The sequence below is a fragment of the Oculina patagonica genome, chromosome 1 (assembly GCF_052425735.1).
Source record: "Oculina patagonica isolate OP01 chromosome 1, crgOcupat, whole genome shotgun sequence".
In the NCBI taxonomy this organism is placed as follows: Eukaryota; Metazoa; Cnidaria; class Anthozoa; order Scleractinia; family Oculinidae; genus Oculina; species Oculina patagonica.
Window position 1 is genome coordinate 10,290,918 of NC_135758.1, and position 25,579 is coordinate 10,316,496.

Here is a 25,579-nt window from a genome sequence, read left to right on the forward strand (position 1 = left end):
TACGTCATTTTTTGTCGATTTCTGCTACGATTGTCGCTGATTGTCGCAGCGTTTTAAAACATGTTTTAAAATCCTACGACTTTTTATGTGTCGTGCACGACAGTCGTAAGCGAATTGTAGGTTTGATTTACACGACACAATTCGTGTCGTAGGCCTGTCGTAAGCATGTCGCATGCGACAAAATCGTACCGTGTAAATCGGCCTTAACGTAGTATACCATAAAGGAAACCGGATAATCACGTAGGAATAGGATTCGTAAAATTACGAATAAGCCGTCCGCCTCCGCTCTTTCCTTTGATTCGTTCGCTTGCGATTAACATACCGCGCGAGGACTGGAACTACAATACGAAGGTGATAAAATGGCCGTCATTCCCACTCAAGTGTAGTATTGTATTTTTGATTTGTAGAGTCCATGGATTTGCCTCCGAGAGGCCCTTCCGTCGTTCATGGTCTAAAGCCTTCACGGGTGAGTATTTTAGTTCATCGTAGCGCCTTGCAGAGGTGGTTTGATGTCTTGTTCTTCGCTTGTCGAATGTGTTATTGCTTGAATCCGGAACGCCGATTCGATTCGCGTGTGTAACATGCCAGTCTGTTTGTTTATTGCAGAATCCAAATATCAAAATTGTACGGGTAGTTGTTCTGGAAGGTGTTGATTTAGCCAAGAAGGACATTTTTGGCCTTAGGTACGACATAACTAAAGTATATATTCCGTCTATCTTTTTATTTGTTTGTATGCGTTTGGGCAAATTATTTGAGTGATTTTTACAACGCATAATTTGTAGCCGGATTGTAGTTCGTTTGATTCTATGATTGACATTTGACAGAAATAATATACCTTCTAAAGTGGTGTGACTGTTTGTAATTTTCACTGTTACAAGCTTTAATTGAACGTACAATTTAAGACAATTGACGATGAGTTCTTCGGTTGCATGATAACAACATAAACTTACATTGTACGCCCAAAATTGACATGAATATTATTAATTGTAGATAAGCTAATAGATGAATGACAGACCATGTGAAATAATTAAATGCTATATTGTAGAGTAAAATAAAAAAGGCTTCTAAATTACTACAAGTACTAACTGCCTCGCCAGCTCAATAATGCTTCAATATTATATTTACTATTCCTGAGACTATTTTAAGTACGATATTACTATTATTTTTTTTTAATTTTGCTTATACTGCACCTTCTGATAACACATGTACCCTGAAGTTCAAAACCTAACTATAAATCGTTGCCTTTTTTTGCCATCAATTACAACAGCAATCAACAAACCCTGGAAAAGAAACAAATAAAACACACTGAAATCTACCAATTGTAACACGGCATGACCTTTTGAAACTTTTCGAATGAACTTCTGTTTCCTGAGAGTTCCACTAAAAATGATTGATAGCTTTATAGAAACTAGCCATTGGCTGAGAATTTTGATCATGGGTCATTTAGGCGCAGTAATAGGCCATTTCCGAGTTAACCTTTCCCTCTGTTTCAAAACAATTCTATGTGCGAACCCATTCATACAAATGAAAATGAGTTTGATTTGCGTGAAAATGGATCTGTAGGTAAAACTCATTTTCACATTAATGGTTTAACACGTAGGTGTAGTTCTGAAAATGGAGGAAAAGAGTAATTCGGAAATGGCCTATATATCCTGACCAGTAAAATGATGACATTTTATTATGTCACACATCAAATTCGAGAATTCAGTATCATTTTTCAAGTTTGGTAATTGGAGTGAGTGAAGTGTTTCAGGGAGTAATTGGGTGAAATATTGTTAAAATATTATTTTAATTGTATCTATAACAAAATTCTCAATCGTGATTGGCTCTGCACATGCCTATATGTCACATAATTGCCGCAAGATCGTGTGGGTGTCCAATTACAGGTATCCAATTTGAACAACTTCAAATTGGATACCTGTAATTGGATACAGATCTATCTCATAATTTATGTGTCAATTATGCACTAAGATTGGTTCCTTCTTGCTGATTTCCTACTGTTTATAAAACTGATCGAAAAAAACCTTTGCGTAATGCTTGTAATTGGACAGTGTAATAGGACACCGTAGGCATCATGCCTATGTGCAATTTTGGACAATATGCATCATTTTCGCGCGCTTTTGTTGTGGGATTTTGTTGAGTAAATTTTTACATTTTACATAAGGTTATTTTGTTTCTCTGATTTTGTCATAGTTTTGATTACTGGTAACTGGTAAAAAGGACTTGTGTCGTCCAACTCAGTCAGTAATCATACTCATGATCAACAAATCGGACTCCTGCTTTGCAGTCGTCCAAATTTGTAAATCATGTATGATTACAGGCCAAATTGGACTCCACTGGGTCCAAATATTACTGAATTGTACTTCACTCTATCCATTACTATAATTACTGATATCCTTGCTACATGCATATGTACTTTTCTTTTTAGCAGCTGTGTATTTAATCATCTCTTTTCTTGTCCTTGTTTTACTTTCTCAGTGATCCTTACTGTAGAATAAAATTGTTCAGGGGAGACAGGGAGTTTGGAGAAATTGACTCTGTTTGTACTGAAACTATCAAAAAGGTAAGGTTTGTGGCCATTTCTTTTTCCAATAATCCGGTACAGTTTTAATACACATGTATGTATGTATGTTGTCTCCGAGTCTTAATTTCTTTTGTGAGGCTAATAAAGTCTAAAGTTGTCAGCTGTAGTTTATTTGCCAGATTGCTCAATTCTCCAAGTTAAGACCATTTTAGTCGCCATGGCGACTAAAATTTTGGAGCTGGGGAATAAGTTGGAACCGAAGTCGCCAGCCTGGCGACTAAAATTGAGAAGAAGGGTTGAAAGCGTGGGCTTAATTGGTGAGGGGGGTTTTTTTTTAGTGACTAAAATTTTTCACTGGCGACCAAATATGAGCAGTCGGTGGCCAAATGGCCACTAAGGAAGAAAATTAACTAGGAGGGTTGTTGCTACCTCAAAACAGGCTTGATTATACCACTTATATATTGAATTCTAACATTTTTTTTTTCATTTTCTCTTAAGACCTTGCATCCTAACTGGAACCAAGGATTTTTCTTTCGGGTAAGCTCAAATCCAGAGTTTCTTTGCATAACAGATACAAAAACTGCAGAATTACAGTACAAAGATGGTGGAAGCTTTAGGGAAGCCTCAAACCATACGGCCCATATACTGCCAGTATATGAACCTAGTATATGACCTTGCTCACCACGAGTCTCCCATAGCTCAGTGGTTAGAGCGTCCAACCGGTAATCTGGAAGGCCATGGGTTTGATTCCCGTTGGGGGTACTCGGAAAATCTTTTTTCCGAGATTTCAACTTGAGAACGCTTCTTCATTTACTTTCACTTTATCCAAGTTGCCACTTCACTTAAACATATAAATTCTTTTGTATGTATAATTATCTTATGGTTTTCACTTAACACGTGATATTAATAAAATATTTTTTGCTCCCACTGAATCCCTTTTTTATCTTTTAAGGTGAACCCTGCAGACAACAGACTCCTGTTTGAAGTATTTGATGAAAACAGAGTTGTAAGTTACAGAGTTGTTAGTTAATAACACACAGTACCAAAAATTCTCTATTAACGCCCCTCCCCCTCTCCCCCCATCAAATAAGCCCTCTGTCTTGAAGTTAAATATTATTTTTATTAATAAACCCTACCCCCACTCCCAAGATGATAAATCTTTAACATGGAAACTTAACGCTTTTTAAAAACTTTAAGGTATTCATAACTTACATGTACAATTACTGTATATAAATACATGTATAACTTTTGTCAATTTGTAACTTTTGAAGTAATAATTATATCAAACATAAGAGAAAGTGTTTCATCGGGATATCCAAACACCGAGAAGAGAGTTGAAAATTTGATGCGCAGTGGAGTTTTTTTTTGATGAAATTCAAGGTGTTTGGATAGCTGATGACACACACTCTCTGGACAGTGTTTGATAATATCTTCTCAATCGAGACAAAAATATGGAGTAAACAGAGAAATAAAATCATAAATATCTCTGCTAATTACATGTAAGACCGTGTATCCAAACCTCCTTCATGGTTATGATTATTAAATGAGTTTAAGAAGCTGCGCTTAAACCATCTAATTAAAAATAAAGTCCACTTTATTTCAGATTTTTAAATTTATATCTACCCTAACTGAAATATGATTTGAAATACATGTACCGTATTTTCTTGATTAATCGTCCCTGGCGTTTATTTCAAACTTGGCCCGATAGGGCCGGCGTTTATTTGAATTCAGGAGTTTTTTCAAGCCCTATGTTTCTAAGAAATGATTTTTATTCATTGTTTTTGGCAGCTTTATAAAAGACATTGTTTTTAAATCATATTAAACCTTTAAAAATTGTTTAAGGGGTTTATTTTCAAATACAACTTGGAGACCCGGCGTTTATTCGGGGCCCGGCGTTTAATCAAGAAAATACAGTACATGCAAGGCACCTCTCTAATGAGCCCCTAGCCTCTCTCTATTCCTCTCTATTGTTCTTTTTTATTGTTTCTAGCTTGGATTGCCAATGGATAGTCGCCACCTTTATGACCAAAGTGCTCATCTTGGGAAAAATTTGGTCACGTGCTTAACCTATTGACTCCTGGAGAATTTCCAAAAAAATATATAATTTTATACATTTTTTAGATTTTTTTACCTTTTAAGGTCTATTATAAGCTAAAATAGCTCACAATCACTCAAAACGGCCCTTGAAACGAAAAATGCATCCTTGTTTTTCACCAGAACCACGTTTGACTACTTTTTAGCTCGTGCATGCGCACAAATCAAAGTTTAGATCTGAAATAGTTTTTGGACCATGAACCATCCTACCACTTAAGGCTTTTCAATTTTTTTGTTTTTTGCTTTTCCTTTTTCTCTTCTTCCTTTCTTTTTGCTGCAGTGTTTGGCCTTCTGCCAGGCTTCTTTCTAGTAGAAAAAGTTCAGCGAAAGCGCAAACGAGGCAAGAACTACTTACCATGGACAAGCAAAGGGTGGAAAGGGGAAATTTTCCTCTGAGTTTTTCACTAAAATTTTGAAGCGTTTTGGTGCATATTTCAAGCTCCATCAATCTAATCATGCTGGTTTAGGTATGGTTGGAAAGGTCTTGTTCTGGTTCACAATTTAAGCATACCTATATATGTCGCCTTTCTGGGTGAAAGGTTATTATGTCACAAGCGAGACAAATGCCCCGATCCTTTACGGCCGGTTTAGGCCGGTTCCGGAGTCAATGTGTTAAGCAGATCGATTGAGTCGTCTCTAAATGTAACCAGGGTATGAGTGGGTGCTAATGAACATCACAATTAACCCAGCTGCAACGTAGCCTGCGAATACAGCCGCCTCTCATTCGCATCCCGCAACGAAGAGCGAAACACGAAGAGAGATGTCTGCGATTCACGGCCAGAAATTCTATACTGATGACGTTAACCACTAATTAGATTTCCCACACCACACGCAGTTGGTCTTGCATAATTATATTTTTTGTTTTCAGCCGCACATTACTTGCTTGATCACAAATACTTTCAAGGAAGTCAAGGACACATTTAGGGGTCATTTACACCGGACAACTTCATCGCGAAAATTAGAAATCCCTAAACGAGTTGCACATTAGTAAAATTTGGAAAAATAAGCTACAAAATCACTAGATGACATTGTTTTGGAACTTGAGCGCAACTCTCGGAGGTTTTGGGCCGTAAATACCGATACCGCAACGATCATAACAATTCTTCTGAGTTAGTTTCTTCTTTCCCCGCTATTTGTCAAATTAAAATTCTGTTTTTCTGTAGCATTTATTCTTTGGTTGTGGATGGTTCAGGTCGTTCAGGTTATCTGTATTTCAGATTTTTGTTGCTTGTTTGTTTTGCCGGCTGCCTTTATGTCAACAATAAAAGTTAGGTGACAAAATTGATCTATTTTTAACGGCCGCTGTGGCGCGTCCTTTCTGTACATCTTTAAGGTCATTCATCTTGTTATAAAGCAGTTTCTTTTTGTTTCTAAATTACATTTAAATTTTAGATATTATAGAAATTCTAAGGTATAGCTTCGGTGCAGTTTCACGATCCTTCCCCTGGTCAACTTTTAGTCCGCCATAACATCCGATTTTTTACCGTTTGTGTAATGAAGTGTTATATTTCGCATACATTATGTAAATTAACTAGCTGACCAATCAGAGCTCCTGTCCGGATTCTGGACAGATTTACGTCATCAGTATGGAATTTCTGGCCATGAATCGCAGACGTCTCTCTTCGTGTTTCGCTCTTCGTTGCGGGACGCGAATGAGAGGCGGCTGTATTCGCAGGCTAGCTGCAACGAAACCAGACAAAAATTAATTGCAAGGGTGCATACAGTTTACAGTTACCTCAGAGTTCTAACTGATATACATCATCTAAATTTCATTTCAATCTGACTGTTTTGTTTTCTTTCAGACAAGAGATGACTTTCTTGGTGAAGTGGAACTACCTTTGGTTAATTTACCAGTAAGTATTACTGTTAAATTTACATGTACTTGTGACTAGTTGCAAAACACAAGTTTTTCAATCTATTTTTTATCTTTTAGACGGAGGGTCCAAATACCACTATATTACCAGCAAATTATCGCATGAAACCAAGAAGGTAAGTTCAGTTTGCTGAATTGCGTTACAATAATAATAATAAAAGTAAACAAAAAACAAATTTATAACTTACATTATTTTACTTTACTTAGTAATACAAGTACATGTACTTAACAAACGTGTATATGTCTGTCATACTGTGTATTTATTAATGAAAACATTATTTCCAAATGAATATTCTTTTAACTCCTGCAGCAGTAAATCAAGAGTGAAAGGTCATTTACAGCTTCAGTTGTCATTTCTTCCATCAGAGGACAGGTTAGCGCCTCAGCCAGACACTCCAGGTAAATATACAATCATGTAGCCTACATTTATTTTAAAGTCATTTTAGTGTTGGAAGTTGACAAGCGATTTGGTGGTTGACATGACTGATTCTTGGTCGGGGCACCCAATGAGAAAATTCTACAGTGGGTGTCGTATCACCGTGTTTAAGTTATAAATTAATGTCCTTATTGTGTGATCTTAAGCTTTATTTTAGGTTATGCTAGCTGAACTTTCAAACTTCAGAAAATTTTACTGGCAACGAAATATTGTTACCCAAATTTATGTGCCGCTGTTGCCTTCTCAAATAATTAACATAGCTGAAAACAACAGGCATTATTTTCCCCATGTCACAATAGATTGAGCTATAAAGAAAACTCCAGTTTTCACTCTTTAATCTAGATCGTAGGTGATTACAGGTCTTCTGAGCAGATATTCACTGATCAGAAACGGTCTGTTAGGTGCCCCTAAAGAGGTCTTGTGCAGGTTGTTCAAAGTTACCAGATAAATTACTCCCCAGTTTTTTTAGCACTTGTTCACTGGATAGTGATTTACCTGACCGGTGTTATTCAACCTCTGAATATCAAGAATGGGACCGTAGGCTTAAAATCGTCACTAGGTCTTTTTGTTGTAGGAAAAGAGATACTTTGCGTTTAATCTGATGGCCAAATTGTTGGAATACAACATGTCCAATGAAAGTGTGGGGTAGTAATTCATCTTTATTACCCTCAAGGATAGCCACAGGTAGCCTAAGCTCACAGTTCGAGCTTGGACTACCTGTGAGACAGCTGTCAGGTTGCATTCTTAGCAAAGTCTTATGAGGTCTCTTTTGTTTACAGAAACAACCAGAGAAGCTAGTACCACAGACGCTAACCTGACAGTGGTTGAAAACCACTACCCACCTCCTCAGAGTACATTCACCTCAGGACCTGCCACCGCCCGAGTTGATATTCCTAGGCCCAGTGCTCCACCCTTACCTGATGGCCCCGCACTATCTTCATTACCAGAGCTAGTCCAGGTTAGTAATATTTTTCTGTATTTTTCAAAACAATTTTTTACAATAAAATGATGCATACAGCCACAATACAAACTACATTCACACAGTAAATTGTGATATGCAACAAAGCCCACTTAGAACGTAAACCTTGGTTTAGAGATTATGGTCTGGTTATGGTCTATATGGGGTACAGAGCCACCTTAAATTATTTGTTCGAAAATTTAGGGTGGCTTTAAACCCCATGCACAGATGTTTTTTTTTAAAAAAATAGTGGTTGTCATTAGTTCCCAAAAAAGCCAGCATTCTGAATCATGTTTTCTTCATTCTGAAGGTAATTTTATTTGTACACATACAAGTATGTTGGAAAAAGCACACAACATTTTTATGTCTTCTTTATTAGTCACTTCCAGATGTGGAAGAACCAAGTTATCCTTCCTCAAGACCACAGGAGCCCCTCCCTCAAAACTGGGAAGAACGACAGGTTAGTTAGTAACTTATTTTCCTTTATTATGCATGATGTTGTGCACAATTGTGGGAAGCATGGTGGCCTAATGGTTAGCGAGCTGTACTCTAGCGGCGGTCGGGTGGCTGGGGTCACTGCCTTGTGTTCTTGGACAAGACACTTTACTCTCACAGTGCCTCTCTTCACCGAGGTTTATAAATGGGTACTGGTGAATTAAATGCTGTGGGGTAACTCTGCGATGGACTCGCATTCCATCCAAGGGTGGAGTAGAAATGCTCCTAATCGCACGCTACGGAAACCAAGATAAGCTCTGGCGTGATGGGCCACTTGGCTCATATGAAGACTTGACCTTTACCCTTTGCCTAACCTTTACCTTTCCTTTGTCATGCGTGCTCAGAAATGGACAGGGTTCAAAATAGCAGCCAGCACTTTGACCACACTTGTTGGCTACTTTTCATCGAAGAAATAGAAAATATGATGTTTTGATCAGCCAACTGAAATCAAAGTCAATGTTAGTGTTATAGTAAACATTTCATATCAGACTATAAGGCAGCCAACAGGGCTCGAAATTGCGACTCACTGGTCGCCAATGAGACTAAAATTTTATCCTTGGTGACTTAAAATTAAACCCTCATTTTCTTAGGTATTGTGTCCTTCCAGTAATTATATTAAGAAAAATAAGTAATTAAAGAAGTCAATCTATCCTTTTGCTTTGCCATAAAATATTCCGAATTCCGAAAACCTGGAATTTTTTTTTTTTTTTTGTATAGAGAACTGAAAAATTAATTCCATTGGACGGTTAAGGCTATGTACATGTATGACTGAACTTCTTTGCAGGTAATTAATAAAGTGAATCATTTTACTAATCTGAGTTTATTTTCTTGCAGGATGCTAATGGTAGAACATTTTTTATTGATCATGCGACCAGAACAACTTCCTGGGTTCGACCTACGGGTAGAAGGTAAGTTTGTGTGATTGATCAATATGTTGACTTTAATTAAAAAAATTTCAATGATTGTTACAACACAAAATTAATGTATTTAACAACTTCATAACTACTGAGTGAATTCAAATTTTTCAATGTAATATTATCTATTTACAATGTTTTTCAAGTAATATGCCAAACATGAGAGACAGTCTTTTATCGGGATATCCAAACACCAAGAGGAGAAATAAAAATATTGAAGATCCGATACCAGGATTCATTGTAAGAAGATAAAAAGCGTTCTCTTCATTTTTATCCGTCGAAGACAGCAGTCTGGCTGTCGAAAGCTAATAATTTTAAATTTTTTACCAGAGAACACTTTTTATCTTCTTACCAAGAGGAGAGTTATTAAAAAATATTTGATGCACATGCAGCGAAGTATTTTTGATGACATTTGAGGTGTTTGGATAGCCCAATGAAACACTGTCTCGAGTGTTTGATGTATCTTCTCAATCAATACAAAAACTATGGAGTGAACAGAGAAATAAAATCGTAAAACTCTATGCTAAAAAAGACTGGTTATCGAAACCTCCTTCACAGTTAAGTTTTCCTTTGTGTTATTAATGAGTTTGAGAAGTACTTAGAAGACTTCACTTAAAAGTTGAAAGTTTGACAGATTTTTATCCAAAACTCTTTATTTCCTAGTGAATCAACCCATCAACGTGAAGTGCAACAAAATGACGCCAGGCGAGAAAGAAATTTTAGAATACGGCGGCACCTCAGTGTTGATGATACTGAACCAGCATCCCAAAACACTGGGACGAGCCAGGTAACTTCTATTGTGCGAAAATGACAATGTCTGGGGGTATTAAAGCCTAACAAACGTAAAACGTTTGTCTTATAAAGGGACACTACTCAGTACTGTCACAGGGATTTTTCTGCTTTTTGTGAAAAGTGTTAAAATTTGCAAAGTGGTCTTGCTCAAACACCCCCTGCACCCTTCTCCTAGATCCGCCCCTGTAGTTACTTGCTGGTGGTTCAACTGTAATTTTGGGTACACGTAGCACGAAACAATATGAAGCTCGTAAATTTGTAGCACCAAGATTTTGTTTTTGTTTTTGTTTTCTTATTTGTAGTCAAACCTACCTTCAGAAGAGTTACTGCCCCCTGGCTGGGGCATGCAGAGAGCACCAAATGGAAGAATTTTTTATATTGATCACAACACTAGGAAAACAACTTGGGTGAGTGCAGAAATTAGTTGTATGGTACATGTACATCACTAAAAACCTTGTAATATTTCCAAGCATTTCAACAGTATGCACAGTACAACGGGCAAAGACCAGACCACAACACCGGGAACTCCATGCCCTACTCTATACGATAAATGTGTGGGTTCTTTTACCTCTCCTGCTGACCGTGACACAGAAGATGCAGAAGACGGGGCCTACGGTTTATCGTCTTTATCTGAGAAGACTAGAATATCTAACCATTTGTAGATGTCATTGCAAAGGCGGCATACACTGCACTGTATAGCATACACTGCACTGTATAGCAAAAGTTTAATTGGGCGAATTCAAGTATTTTTTGTGTTTTGCTGGGTCTATCAATTTTTACAATCGAGAGAGGCAGATTTTTTGTGCACAAATTACGATTGTTACATTTAGTGTTGTTACCTGTCACGCTTACAGTGCAACTACCAGTACTTTTACCAAGGCCACCTGAATCAATTTGTGCAAAATGGCGAATCAAAACCTTGTATGTTAACAACAGATTTTCCACAAATTGTGGATTTACACCAGCTGCGTGCTACGAAAGCAACAGATTTGTGACCAATAGTGTTCTCCGCCCAAGTAAAACATAATAATCTAGCACGAGGTCAATATGCTGCCCTCAGATAACATGAGTTCTACAAGTAAGATAACGTGAGTTCCATAAGGAACTCACCAGCCAAGTGAGACATAAACATCTGGCACAAGGTCAATGATGCTGTCCCAAGAAAAACATTGTAATCCACCACGACGTGAATATGCTGCCCTTAGATAACATGAGTTCCACAAGGAACTCACCACCCAAGTAGGACAAAATAATATAGCTCAAGGTTAATATGCTGCCCTCAGATAACATGAGTTCTACAATGAAGATTAGATAACGTGGGTTACATAAGGAACTCATCACCCAAGTAAGACATACAATGTAGTAATTTTCCACGAGGTGATTATGCTGCCTTCAGATAACATGAGTTCCATTAGAAACTCACCACCCAAGTAAGACACAATAATATAGCATGAGGTTAATATGCTGCCCTCAGATAACATGAGTTCCATAAGGAACTCACCACCCAAGTTAGACACAATAATATAGCACGAGGTTAATATGCTGCCCTTAGATAACATGAGTTCCATAAGGAACTCACCACCCAAATAACCCATGCCGTAATAATATAGCACGAGGTCAATATGCTACCCTCAGATAACGTGAGTTCCATAAAGAACTCATCACCCAAGTTACACATAATAACCTAGCCATATTGGTAAATTTGTGAAGAATTTGCTTGGGTGGGCTTGGTTGGTTAATGACTGTGAACTCCTTTGGGAAATAGTTAATTTTGTTTCCCGATAATCTCAGGGAACCTCGAGGGAAACAAAACTAACTGGTTTCCCGAGGGAACAGTCCGTAAGTGGTTTGTTATAAAGCATGACGAAGGCTTAGAAAAATGGCGTTCGTTGATCAACATTCGGGCTACATTGCAATGTTACCCTCTGACGTCACAGATTTTGCAATGTTTCCCACTCAGAGACTTTTGGCGGGAAGCAGTTTTTTTATTGTTAGATGTCATGCGAGGTCTAATTAGCCAATAAGAGCGTGAGCTGCTGGGGAAAAATATCTAGCTATTGAACAATTTTCTTAATGGGTGTTAAGATGTTACTTTGTCCCCGTATAGGTCGCTGCAGTAAATCCCAAAAATAATTTTAATTATTATTCATTCAAAATATTTCTCCGTTTCTGACTGGCTTTCAATCCCCGGTTAAATCCAGCCAACCGGCTAGCGCTTTTCAAATTTGGAAGAAGGTCCTATTATACGACGATTGACGTTATTTAAATGACTTCAATTGTCCAATATCAAAAATTAACCGATCACAACCTTGTTCCCACGGCATTAACCGATCGCAACCTCGTTCCCACGTTACACGGCAACTGCTCTGATGCACAACGACTGGGAAAATGGCGAGATTTGTGCAGTTCGACGAGCAGAAAATCACCAAATTATTAGAAGACAACGGGAAAAAAAGCAACGAAGGCGAGTCAAACGATTTTTTAAGCCACAGTGGATGACTTGGGCGCAGTTTCACGAAAATTCTACGTCGAAGTTAGCAAGAACGATGGAAACCTCTACTTGAAAACATCGCTTTGTGTCATCAGAATTGGCTTCACTAGACACTTTAAGCAACTGCTGAATACCGACATTATAAATAACAGGGAATTTTAATCTAGGTAACCGAGTTGTGAAGTTCAAATCAAATTTTAAAGCGAACGTTGTGTATTTGTGTACTTTGCGTTCTGTGAAAACCATATTAAATTCATTTTCTGCATTTGGAGCTCTGGAAATATTTTAAATGAATAATAAAACAATTATTGAATTCGGCTTTCGTATGATATGAAGAATTATGCAGATCTCGGAGGGTGTCATCATAAACATGAAGCCAGGGAAAAAGTATAATTTGGGTCAGTGGAGTGATTTTACTCCACTGACCCAAATTATACTTTTTCCCCGGCTTCATGTTTATGATGCTGTATTTTCCTGACAGATTTGCCTAACAGTTTAATGTTCTTACATTTAAGCGTGATCCTCGACTACATCACCATGCAAGTGCAAGTGGAGGAGGACCTTCAATGTCACCAGAAATTAGCAGATCAGCAGCACTAGGCCGTGACCTTGGACCTTTACCTGTAAGTCTTGTCCAAATTGTATTGTGTATTTAAGGACAGATTTACAAGGTACGACTTTCTCGCATGCGACAAGCTTACGACACGACGATTTACACGTGTGCCCATCTGTTTTAAGGAGGCTCGATGTAGTTTTTTTAGCCCTAGGGTGGTCGTTTTGAAAATGAAAATTATCTAGGAAGGCAATGTTCGATTTTTGCCAAATACACCATAATGATCAAATATGACTTTTAAGTCATATTTGATCATTATGTTAAGTTAAATTTTTTACGGGTCACTTAGTCACAAAGGTTACCATAGCAACGATTGTTGTTTCCTTTTGTTTTCAAAAAAGCCTAATTTTCTCGAAATCTAGATTGACTTTTGGTATTCATTTTTTGATTTGTTAAAGATTAGTAGATTAGCATTTGTTCTTGTTTTTCCAACATAATTCTGGCACCCCCTGGGTGGAGAGATAGGCATTGTGAGAGTAAAATGCCACATTCAAGAACACAACACAGAAGTAATGGACAATAATATTGTCAGAACCCTGGTTTCTGGAATTATACAACATAACGTACAACGTACAGTTTGTCTAACAATTTTGAATTGAAAGTGATAAATGATCATCGCAGTGAATTTCCAATTTAAGCAATTGGAATAAAGAAGCCTGAAAAAAAAAATTCAGGGCTTCAACGGGATTCGAACCCGTGACCTCCGCGATACCGGTGCGATGCTCTACCAGAGCATCTCACCGGTATCGCGGAGGTGACGGGTTCGAATCCCGTTGAAGCAGAGCAGAGCACCGGTATCGCGGAGGTGACGGGTTCGAATCCCGTTGAAGCCCTGAATTTTTTCAGGCTTCTTTATTCCAATTGCTTAAATTGGAAATTCACTGCGATGATCATTTATCACTTTCATATCCATCCGCAGTTCATATATGAATCATTTCATATTCATTACATCAATTTTGATTTGCTTGTTAATTCTGGCAGGATGGCTGGGAGGAACGAGTACATCAAGATGGTCGTGTCTTTTATATTGATCACGGTAAGTACTGTACGGAGTTCCCGTAAAATGTGGAAAGTATAACAAGTACATTTGAATTTATTTTAGAAAAATGAGTATTCTTCTTGTTTCTACTGATCAAGGTATAAAAACACAAGTAGAAGTTTGGGAGAACGAGAAATCCTGTGAAAACACGGACCGTAGCTCCCCATCTGGCTTCGGAGATCAGTCGTTAGGTCAACAGTGATCGATCTAAATTGACCGAGTTCAAACAATTTTCTTCTTTGCCTCATTTTGTAGAGCCAATGTTTAAAAGAAAAATCATGGGTTATTTCCTACACTGCAATTAATTGTACTCCAGGGTTGAGTTTCTACTTTTCAGCCTGTCTTATACTAGTCCTGCGTGGCTCAACTTCGTTTTGCGATTGTACCGTTGTGTTCTTTCAGTGTTTGATAACTTGTTGATTGCATGTGCTAACATCGTCTCTGATCATTTTTTTAGACACGAAGTCAACTCAATGGGAAGACCCTCGAATTCAGATCAACAACAAACCATCCCAGGTAAGAACAGAAGACAAAAATCATCATGATAAATATGACGCAAATATAATATTTTTTAGTAAATTTATTACACAACTGCATATTTAACAAATTTAATTTAAAAATATCTGAAAAGTTTCTCGAGCATGGGTTGAACAGACTTTGCATACAGCGTACTTATAGAATTGTGATTGTAAACTGGAGGTATATTATATGTCATCTCTAAATAGTATAATGTTGTTTTCCTTTTTTTACCAGGCCGTGCCTTATTCTCGAGACTTCAAGAGAAAGTGTGATTACTTTAGGTCTAAGCTGAAGAGACCAGTAAGTAATGGGTCATGTTTGTGTGTACCTTATTATAGGAAATTAACGCGAATTTCAAACATTCGCGTTAATTTAAGTCGCGTTAATTTTTGTTAACGTTAATTTCCGCACCGTTAATTAAGTGGAGCGTTAATTTCTATGACGTTAATTTCCATTATTTTGGCCCCAATTTCTCGTTACAGTCCAGACGTTCTTAATTCCAAGGAAAAAGCATTATTTTATCTGCCACTATCATTCATACTGCGAAGAACGCGCAAAGTGGAAAACGTACCATGAAAATTGTTTTCGTTTAAAATTATACGCCTACAAGTGTTGAAATAAACTTGTTCCTGTTGTGTACGTCGCGTTAATTTCCTTCATTTTGAAATGTTACCCCCTCTGTCGCGTTAATTTCCTTTTTTAAGAAGTACTTTTTCCTTCAATTCGCGTTAATTTAAGTCGCGTTAATTTCAAATACCTTAATTAACACAAGCGTTCATTTCCTATAATAAGGTATTTTACACGTTCTTATTTGGCTTGACTTATAAGCCTGGTTCTCATATGATCGCTTCGATCGTTTGCAAATTCTGAGACGACTCGTAGGCGATCGAAGCGATTGGAAGGGATCGGGGGTCCTCTTATGATCGTCCCGATTGCCTGGTATGAGCGAAGCCCTACGAAAAACAGTCATTTTAGTCTAGATCCAACACAATGGCAGTCTTCAATGAAAGGGCAAAACTCATGGCCTTCTAACTTCTCAGTTATTGTAGTTTTACGGTAAAGAAGGGAAAGAGAAGCTAGAAGGATAGAACGCGGGCGATCCAAGCGATCGTGATCGCCCCAATCGCCGCAGACGTTAGCGATCGTCTGTGTAATGTTCTCATATAATCGCCCCGATCGCAAGAAAACTTTTTGAAGTGACATAGGCGATAGAAACGATCAGGGCGATTATATGAGAACCAGGCTATAGCAGACTTACATGTATACAATGTAGTGACTTTGGGAAGGCGGAAAAACAATAGTGGTGTATGAGTTTAACGTTTGAAACCCATTTCTTCGTCTTTCAGACCAATGTTCCTAATAAATATGAAATTCACGTCAGAAGAAATAACCTTCTGTTGGATTCGTATCGAGGTGTTTTTGTTACTGTCAGCAATACTGAACTTCTCAAAACAAGGCTCTGGATTGTTTTTGATTCAGAGACTGGCTTGGACTATGGCGGACTTCAGAGGTATGTACAACGAGTTCCTGGTGATGCTGATCTTAAATTTAGTGTTTTGTCGGACTCCAGATCCCAGTCTGGTGTTTTTGTTCCGGTCGTTGTTGATTTTGCGGTCTTGAACAGTGGAGACAAGACTGAGTAATGTCCAAGGACAATGAATTAGCTCGATCCCAGACCTCTGGATCGTGATTTCGGTCAGCTAACCCTTAAGCCACCATGCCTTTACATAGTAATCATAATAGAAGTCAGAACAAGCTCGTGTCATCAGAAAGAAAATTGTTTCTAAAGGACCTTTTCTCTGACGCGTAATTTTAGCGTGCGTTATTATTATTATTATCTCGTTGTTGTTTGGCGCACGTGAATAGGCCTTATTCTTAATCTCGGTATTGGACTGGATCTAGCTTGCAATGAAGGCTAATGCGGGTAATCTTTTCAAATGCAAATGACATGAAGCTGTTTTTAATGATATTCTCCCGCATTAGCCTCCATTGCAAGCTAGTTCCAGTCCAATACCGAGAATACGAATATGGTCTATTGACGCGACAGTGGAAATCAAACTTGTACAGTTTGTTGCTCTCTTTTATTCAGGATTGCATATATATTGCTGATAATAATAGTTAGATGCCTGAATTGTATTCTTAGCTAACAACATGCACAGTAGATACAGTCATCATGGCAGTTGAATAACCTCCACTCGTGTTCGTTTTAAAACCGAAATTTTAGGTTTTTGTGCTTCCTCGCGTAACTACAGATTGGCACAAGCTTTTTGTGTGCTCTAGGGGAAAAAAACGGTTAGCATTTAGTGACTTGTTTCCTTGTGCTATTCATTTAAACAGAGAATGGTTCTATTTGCTGTCCAAGGAAGTGTTCAATCCTTATTATGGTCTGTTTGAATACTCGGCAAGGTAAGCAAACAATTCTCAAGATTAGCTCTTTCTCCCCTTCAGCATCTCGTGAACTGCAACAGATCAGCGTTTCTTTTTTAACCAATCAATCGTTGCTTGTTTTCGCATACGTGGCACGCGGGTTGCATTCTTTTGTTATTATTATTTGAGTTCTAATTGGATCATTGCGTTGTTTTCTACGATTGGCTAAAGTAATAACTGCCACTGGAAACTCGCTCTCTGTGTAACATCTAATTCACAATCTTTGTGTTAAGTAGTCCCCTATCAAAACTGATCTTGAATGTATAAGGTGGTGTTACGCCATCCTTTGTGTAACCTGAGACCATTCCCTCCCTCCCTACTTATCACTCTGATCGCAGATTATCCTTTGTGATGCACCGTTGTACAAAAAGTGGTAACAAATGAATAGGACTGTGTACCATACATCGAGTCAAAATGTCACAGGTGCCTGCCCCATAACACATTCTGTGCTTTACTTTCTAGCGATAACTACACGCTGCAGATTAACCCAAACTCTGGTTTATGCAATGAAGAACATCTGTCCTACTTCAAGTTCATTGGTCGGCTAGCTGGAATGGCTGTGTACCATGGGAAACTACTAGATGGTAACACGTTATACTCTGATTAAGATGGAATCCACCAAGACTTCGAGTAGTTACTGGACAAAATTATGTACCAAAATTATTTTCACCTTATTGCTCCCCCAATGCAAGCTTTTGTGTTACTGGTTCAAATATCTTATCAAAAGAAATCTTTTCTAAAATACCAAACATTGAAAACAAATTTCGAAGTTCCACTAAATTCAAATGAATCGTTTAAAAGACGTGTGTTTTTGCCTATAGCTCGTGAACTTTGATTTTTATTTTCTCAGATTCTGATAAGAAATTGTTGTACCAAAATTATTTACACTTTCGTGCAAACTTTTGTGTTACTGCTTCAAATATCTTATCAAAAAAAAAAAATTCTTACAACACCAAACATTGAAAACAAATTTCGAAGTTCCACTGAATTCCACTGAATCGTTTAAAAGACGAATTTACAAAATGGCTACACGTGATTTTTTGCTTGTTGCTCGCGAACTTTGAAATTCATTTTCTCATACTCTGATACGAAATTGGTGTTAGTGTTATCAAGAATAATTACATCTTTCCCTTAATTAAGGGTATGAAATAACGAAATAGGATTTATTCAGGTATACTCGATTTTTTTCCAACTTAAATAATTATTACTCGACTTCCTGCTGGATTCTGTCTTCAGCTCTTTGCCTGGTAGTTTCAGTAAACAGGCTCCCTCCCTTCGCTTTCTTAATTCTTTCCCACTCCAAAGACGTCTGAAATTCGGTCACAACACTCCATGATGACGTAGATCTACAAAGATTCATACAGTGTCTCTGATTAGTTGTTGCTGGACTTTGAATTTTCTCGCGCAAGTACCGTATTTTCTCGATTAAACGCCGGGCCCCGAATAAACGCCGGGTCTCCGAGCCAGAATTGTAAGAAAGCTTTCCGGGCATTTATTTGAGGTGTAATATGGTTTAGGTATGATGGCAAATTACGTTCATGTCACATATAATGATTTAAAACCCTTGTTTAATAAACATTTTGCTCCAATAAACTGCACCATTCAAATAAACGCCGGATCCACGGAGCCAAGTTTGAAATAAACGCCGGGGGCGTTTAATTGAGAAAATACGGTAATAACCAATCAGAGACAATGTAAGATCTCTGTAAAGCTACGTTATTAGTATGGAATTTTGGGGTTGAGAATCGAGTATGCAGAGGGGAAGTCTGTTTCCTCCGGCTGGTTCTTAAGTTATCATTATTGTTTTGTTTTGTTTTGTTTCTGTTTCAGCGCTATTTTTAGATTACCGTGCAACTAAACATGTCTGATTTTTTTCACAGCCTTTTTCATTCGTCCATTCTACAAAATGATGTTGGGTAAACCCATCACGCTGATAGACATGGAGAGTGTGGTAAGTTTTCAATGTTTCCACCGCGCTCGCACGGTATCAATGTTGGCCAAACCTTCCAGTGGAAAGAACAGTCATTGTAAGATATAAAATTATACCTCTTAAGACTGGCCGAATAAACGCAAAAAAGGAGATCTTTTCTGGGTACCCAGCTTCTACATGTACATGTATATTCCGAACAGACACAGTCTCTCGAAAGTGGCACCACTCAGATAAACTGTATCGTGGTCTTCTTTCTTTGTTTGGCATTTTCTATGGCAGTTTTATTGGATAGGCGTTGAACTCTGTTTTAGTTTTCGCGTTTATATTTCAGGATTCAGAATACTACAACAGTTTAAACTGGATTCTGGAAAATGATCCAGAAGATTTGGACTTGACTTTCAGCGTCGATGAAGAGTTATTTGGACAGGTAAAACACACTTCGTTGTTAAACAATATGAATGAACTGATCTCGATTAATCCGTGTTTTAAAGTAATATAGGTAACAGCGCATCAGATTATTGTTTTGAATTGAATTTATGGCTCTTATTGGGATCAAGTGTTTTGTGGTTTGGCAAATGGATTGGTTGTGGAAGGCGTTCTGGCGTATTGCGGATCGAGAGTTGAGGTTTTAGGTTTGAGGTCCACAGTGCCGCCCAAATCGGACGAAACCTGAATAAGTGCTAAGTGTTAACTTGTGATTGACTACCATCACTTGGGGGGGGGGGGGAGGGGAAGTCCAATACTTCTTGTGGCTTAATGCTACAGAAACCGGAATAAAGCGGCGGCATCGAGGAGTCGTGTGTCTCGTCCTAATATAGGATTGCAATAGCCTTAAATATTGACCTAAATTGATGTAAGTTAGGCTAATGTAGTGGTTGTGAAACATATCTGTCTTTTGTAGGTAAAAGTAAAAGATCTTAAACCTGGGGGATCAGAAATCAAAGTCACCAACGCGAACAAGAGAGAGTACATTAAGTAAGTAATCACCTTAATGAAGAATCGTTCCTTCGATGAATCTATGATCACATAAGACCTCACAAGCCTATTCCATTTATTGTAAAAGGTTTGAACCCGGGAGTATCAGTGATTCACATAGTAAGATCCTTTGGATGACGGTAGTTCTGGCGAGAACTGATGTTGGTGACTGACGTTTCCTCGACTAAAGCAGAAGTCATTTTCAGTGTCGCGGGTCATCTGAAAGATGATTTCTGCCTAGGTTGTTGAAATGTCGGTCACCAACAAAAGTCCTTTTCAAATCTTCTTTCTTCCAGCCTAACCACTGTTTCATTAAAAACAATAATAATAATAATAATAAAAGGTTCTTCTACTTTCCTTTACTCAACATAGCACAATAAAACATTGTCTGTTGTTTCGTTGTTTTGTTATTTAACACCGCATATATTTGCCTCACAAAATCGCTGTAAGCGCTATATCATTTGTCTTTTTTGTTTTCAGTCTTGTAATTAAGTGGAGATTTGTGAGCTGCGTCGAGGATCAGATGAAGAAATTCATGGAGGTAGGTCTTTGCCCTTTTTCAAAATGCTAAGTTAAAGGAGAAGTTCACTCCAGAATGGCGATTTGTTTTCTTTACGCCAATAAAACGTTCATACAAAGATATGTTATTCACAAAAAATTCAGCCTCCAACGTGCGCTATAACCCTACGAAATCTTTCTCAAAACTCGACAACTGAACGCCGCCATCTTGGAGCTGGCAATGTATGCGTGACGTCAAAGAGCTCAGCCTGAAGTTTGGCGGGAAAATTTTAATACTCGAAACTCCTTGTTTCTTCGTTGTGGCTTTTGTTTGTCAAAATGCCTGTTTGTGCAGCTCCATTTTGCTCAAACAAAGCTCCAAGAAATACAAAAAACAAGGAGTTTCGACTATTAAAATTTTCCCGCCAGACTTCAGGCTGAGCTCTTTGACGTCATGCATACATTACCAGCTCTAAGATGGCGGCGTCCAGTTGTCAAGTTTTGAGAAAGATTTCGTAGGGTTATAGCGCACGTTGGAGGCTGAAATTTTGGTGAATAACATATCTTTGTGTAAACTTTTTATTGACGTAAAGAAAATAAATGGCCATTCTGGAATGGACTTTAAAGCAACTTTTTTGGCAACGTTTTATTTTCTGTGTATGCAGACAGTATCTTTTTAGCCTTTCAATTTATTTAGAAGTACGCTGTGCATGTATTTTCATGTTCGTTTCTGTTCGGGCAATTTACGTCCTTCAGCTGTGTGTATAGAATTGATCTGCCTTGTCATCCTGTCTTACTTTATATTTTCGTTCATTCCAGGGCTTTGGGGAGCTCATACCTCACAACTTGATACAAATATTTGATGAAAGGGAACTGGAGGTGAGAAAACCTTTTTTTCCAGTTCAAAAACATACATTTAGTAAGCCGATAAATCAGGCCGAGTGCATAAAGCGTAAAATGAGATTGCTAATATGGCATTCCACTTTAAACAAAAACAGTTGGCGTAGAGAGGGCTTGAGATAGCGAGCTATGGAGAGCTTTGCCTTTATGCGCGTTATGAAAAAAAAACGAACAAACAATCAAAAAAAACAAACAACATCAACAACGACATCAACAACAACAAAACAGTGCGCCTTGTTGTTGAAGTTACACTGGTCTAACTTGAAAGAAATCTGTTGGGATATTTACTGGATACAGTCCTGAATGGGTAAAATCTCTAGGAACTATCGGGAGAATATTTAAAACGTCCAATGCCGGTTTAACAAAGGGTTAAACAAGACCACAAGCCTGTTTTTGGCTACCTGGGTATTCTTACGAGGCAATGTGAGATACGAAGTGCTATTCACCAGAGTCGTGTTTTCTTTTCTATTGTTTATTTTTGAAAATGCACCTGATAAATTATCTACCTTGTAATGTATTATATCTATTTCTCATTTTAGCTCCTCATGTGTGGTCTGGGAGAGATTGACATCAATGACTGGCGTAGAAACACGAATTACCGAGGGGAGTACAGTGATAAACATAACGTGATTGTCTGGTTTTGGAAGGTAAGTACAAACAACACTCGTTAACGTAAAAAAAAGAGAAGTGTGCTGTCCACAATCTTCGTTTTAAGTTAAAGAAACTATTTACAAGGCTCATACTAATACTCCAAAGAAGAAGGCAGTATTTTTAGTCGTAGTTGATAAAAAGGAGTTGTTGCAGCACGAGTTCAGAGTTGCGCTTTTTATCCTTCTGCACATGCGGCATGTCGAGACCACCCTTTGTTTCAAAAAAGTAACCACTAACCTTCAGTAGTTTTTTTTTTTCTGTTATTTACTCTTGGTATAGTCGCGGTTTGATAGAGGAGAAAGGCGCGTTTACACTACAGAGAAAATTGGGTACGGACCCCTCAAAAAATTGGTCCGCACCTGACCACTTTTGTAGAGAAATAGTAAAATCAAAACGGGGCCAATGGCGCCTATGAATTCGAGCTTGTTTCTTGAATCATACCTAAAGACAAAACTACGGAAACAAGGCCTGTTTTTCTTCATCCGTTTTGCACACCAGTGCAAGCCTTAAAGCTACAATATTATGAAAAACAAATTTAAGTAGTCAAAACTCAAAAGGCCAAAAGTAAACAAAGAACATTTCAAAGCGAAAATCCATCGCAACGCTGTTACTTGGTAAAATGGTGGTTACCTTTAATTTTTCTGTTTTTTTTTTTCCCTTCTTTTAAAATAGTAATGACTATATTAATGACTAAATTGACTATCTCGCTCCCCTTTCAGGCTGTGACGTCATTTGACCTGGAGACTCGTGCAAGGCTCTTGCAGTTCGTCACTGGGACGTCACGTGTCCCGATGAACGGATTTTCCGAGTTGTACGGCAGCAATGGGCCGCAGAAATTCACCATTGAACCTTGGGGTACACCTCATTCCCTACCAAGGGCTCACACTTGGTAAGTTGACGTGTTTTGTGCCTTCCTATTAGCGTTTGCGTTCATTTGGCGGTCAAGCTCGTGCGAAACTCCAAAGAAGAAAGTCTACTCGCAGGCTGTATTTGACCCACTTCTCATATCAGCGCTTACAGTGCCAAGTTTAGTTTAGTATTGAACCGAGAAGGATGTGTTTTTCAAGAGTTAATCAAATTCTGGACAGGTATAAAGATGATTAGCCTGCGAATACAGCCGCCTCTCATTCGCGTTTCGCACGTAGTAGCGGGAGCGAATGAGAGGCGGCTGTATTCGCAGGCTTAAATGTTACGCCAGCATGGGACAAAGAAAATTTCCGAATCCCCGAGGGGAATCGAACCCATGGCCTCCTAGATTGACCGGTTGGGCGCTCTAACCAACTAACCTACGAGAGACTCGTGGATGGCTGGACCATTTACTTGGGTCATATGTGACACGCGTCCTGTAACTGCAAGCTCAAAGCATGATATGTGTTTAAATTTAAGAAAACACTGAAGAAAAATACGTGTAGCGTACTAAATAGGCGCCCTATCTTGAGCTACCAAAAATAAATTAACGTCCCGGGCGCGAGAGAGACTCATTACGATAATAAGCCCTTTAGTCCGTGCACACAAGTCAAGAAAAGAACACCAACAGAAACAAGTACAAAATGGCACTTTGTCCGAGTGTGTGTATTATAACGAATGTCGGTGATAAACCTCAAAATTCTTAAAAGAAACAAGAAAAGAAAGACGAGCTGGGGTCTGTAAGGCTAAACTTAACTGGGGTAATAATGTTTTCAAGAGTTCTCTCAGTTCTTCTCTCATCTCACGCGTTTGCTTTTCAGCTTCAACAGGATCGACCTTCCTCGCTACAGAACGTACTACGAATTACGAGAGAAGCTGCGATTGGCTATTGAAAATACCCAAGGATTTGAAGGAGTGGACTAACACAATTGCATACCTTGAACTTAAAGTGCTACATTTAATCAAATGAAACAGAAGATCTTCAGTCTCGATGGAAATTACAAAAGCTTAAATTTTCTCTCACAGTAAACGAATTCACCGAAGATTATTTCCCTCTCTGGTGAACGAACTCCCGTTCGATCCCGCAAAGACGTGTTAGGTCTTGGCTTTCAAACAAACGTCTGGGGAAACATTATCAAGATTTGTAATGGTGTAATTAAGTTATAGAATGGTTTTTCAAATGGTGTAGTAAAACTTAAACGAAAGTTAATCACAGATCACAGAGTTAAAGGAACGAAGTCATGATATTTTAAGTAATGTTTTGGATGTATAATATTACTTTTTCATATTATAGTACAAATTAGCCACAAAGTCTGTCAGGGGGCAAACACTGAAATGATGCCGTTTATGGGAAAATCGGCTCGTCGAAATAGTGAACTATCTGCTCCAAAATCGCATTGGAGAGCCTAGCTATGAAAAAATGATTTCATTATTAGGGTTAGTTTGAAAAAGTTAACTTGTCTTGTTAACTACGCAAGCCGTTTTCTTTTTATGAAAGCGCCGACATTGCACAAAACTTAGAATATTTTTACCACAATACTGAAACCAAAGCATGCTTATCGCCCCTCCCCCCCCCCCCCCCTCAGAAATCACGTGCTTAAATCACGCGAAAAAAAACATGGCTAGCGTGAATAAGGCCTATTGAAGAAAACCTCAAAATAATAATTTTCTTATGTAGTAAAATACCAAAGAAATAATCATATACTGACAATAAACAAGGACATTTGCAATTGAAAAAGATTAAGACGAAGTACAAATGACATTTTTGTCAACATGCACTGCCCGTAAATAGCTTAGCAAACCAATCACAATTCAAAGTGAAATCACGTGACGGGGTAGATCATCCAATTCAGGCAGAGGAAGTCGAATGCCACTTTTGCGTGGGCACGAAGTATAAATACGACCTCAAATAAGGGTTGATTTTTTTTTAAAATTTGTGTTAGCCGCAGAGAATGAATAGGCTCTTCACCGTCTTTGTAAGTGTCAGGCACGGGTTAAATCGAGTGAGCCGTTGTTGTCTGTGGAACCGGTACAAAACGCGGGAAAAACAGGGCGCATCCAAGACTTTTATTATCAAAAATTCAATAGAAAAAAATCTAACCGGGAAGGGGAGGGGGTAGCTTGCCACTCTCCTTGATCCATCGGAAAAATGAAAATAAACAAGTACATTAACACTGGGTAAGGTGTAAGAATATTGGATAATTTTAGCTAAAATATAGTTGAAATATTTGCTAGAATTGAACCTGACTGTTTCAAGTTTATCTTCATCCTTTACTTGTAGGTCTTTTCGAATAGTAAGCGACCATATTTCCTAATGGTTTTATGTCTTTAATGTATTTCTTTGATGTTGTTCTGCCTATATCTTTCCATTTTGAGATATTTAAAGGGAATGTGTCACGGCTGAGTTAAGTGTATTTTATCAAGTATTGCGAAATACTTGCTGTGAAACTTAATTTTTGCAAAGAAATTTCTTCGATGGATCAAAACCATAGCTTCATTGCAACCACGTCTCCCGGACGTTATAAGGTAAAGTTACACGCACAA

At 38.2% G+C, this 25,579-nt stretch overlaps 1 protein-coding gene across 2 annotated transcripts; it reads left to right on the top strand.

Moving 5' to 3' along the window:
• Positions 1–293: 293 nt before the first annotated feature.
• Positions 294–25,272, top strand: LOC144655988 (E3 ubiquitin-protein ligase NEDD4-like). Of its 2 annotated transcripts, none has more exons than XM_078516194.1 (28): positions 294–466; positions 607–683; positions 2,479–2,563; positions 3,023–3,061; positions 3,477–3,530; positions 6,421–6,471; positions 6,552–6,607; positions 6,802–6,906; positions 7,717–7,885; positions 8,265–8,345; positions 9,215–9,288; positions 9,958–10,081; positions 10,389–10,493; positions 13,093–13,200; positions 14,172–14,226; positions 14,687–14,745; positions 14,983–15,048; positions 16,095–16,258; positions 17,086–17,154; positions 17,638–17,759; positions 19,056–19,126; positions 19,437–19,532; positions 20,007–20,080; positions 20,561–20,621; positions 21,398–21,457; positions 22,018–22,125; positions 22,849–23,018; positions 23,857–25,272. In XM_078516194.1, exons 1-28 carry the CDS (start codon positions 413–415, stop codon positions 23,957–23,959), a joined length of 2,460 nt encoding a protein of 819 aa, XP_078372320.1. In that variant the 5' UTR covers positions 294–412; the 3' UTR covers positions 23,960–25,272. The 2 variants fall into 2 exon arrangements, with proteins under 2 accessions (XP_078372320.1, XP_078372331.1); XM_078516205.1 differs by having other exon boundaries at positions 297–466; positions 6,802–6,890; positions 7,707–7,885.
• The last annotated feature ends 307 nt before the right edge of the window (positions 25,273–25,579 follow it).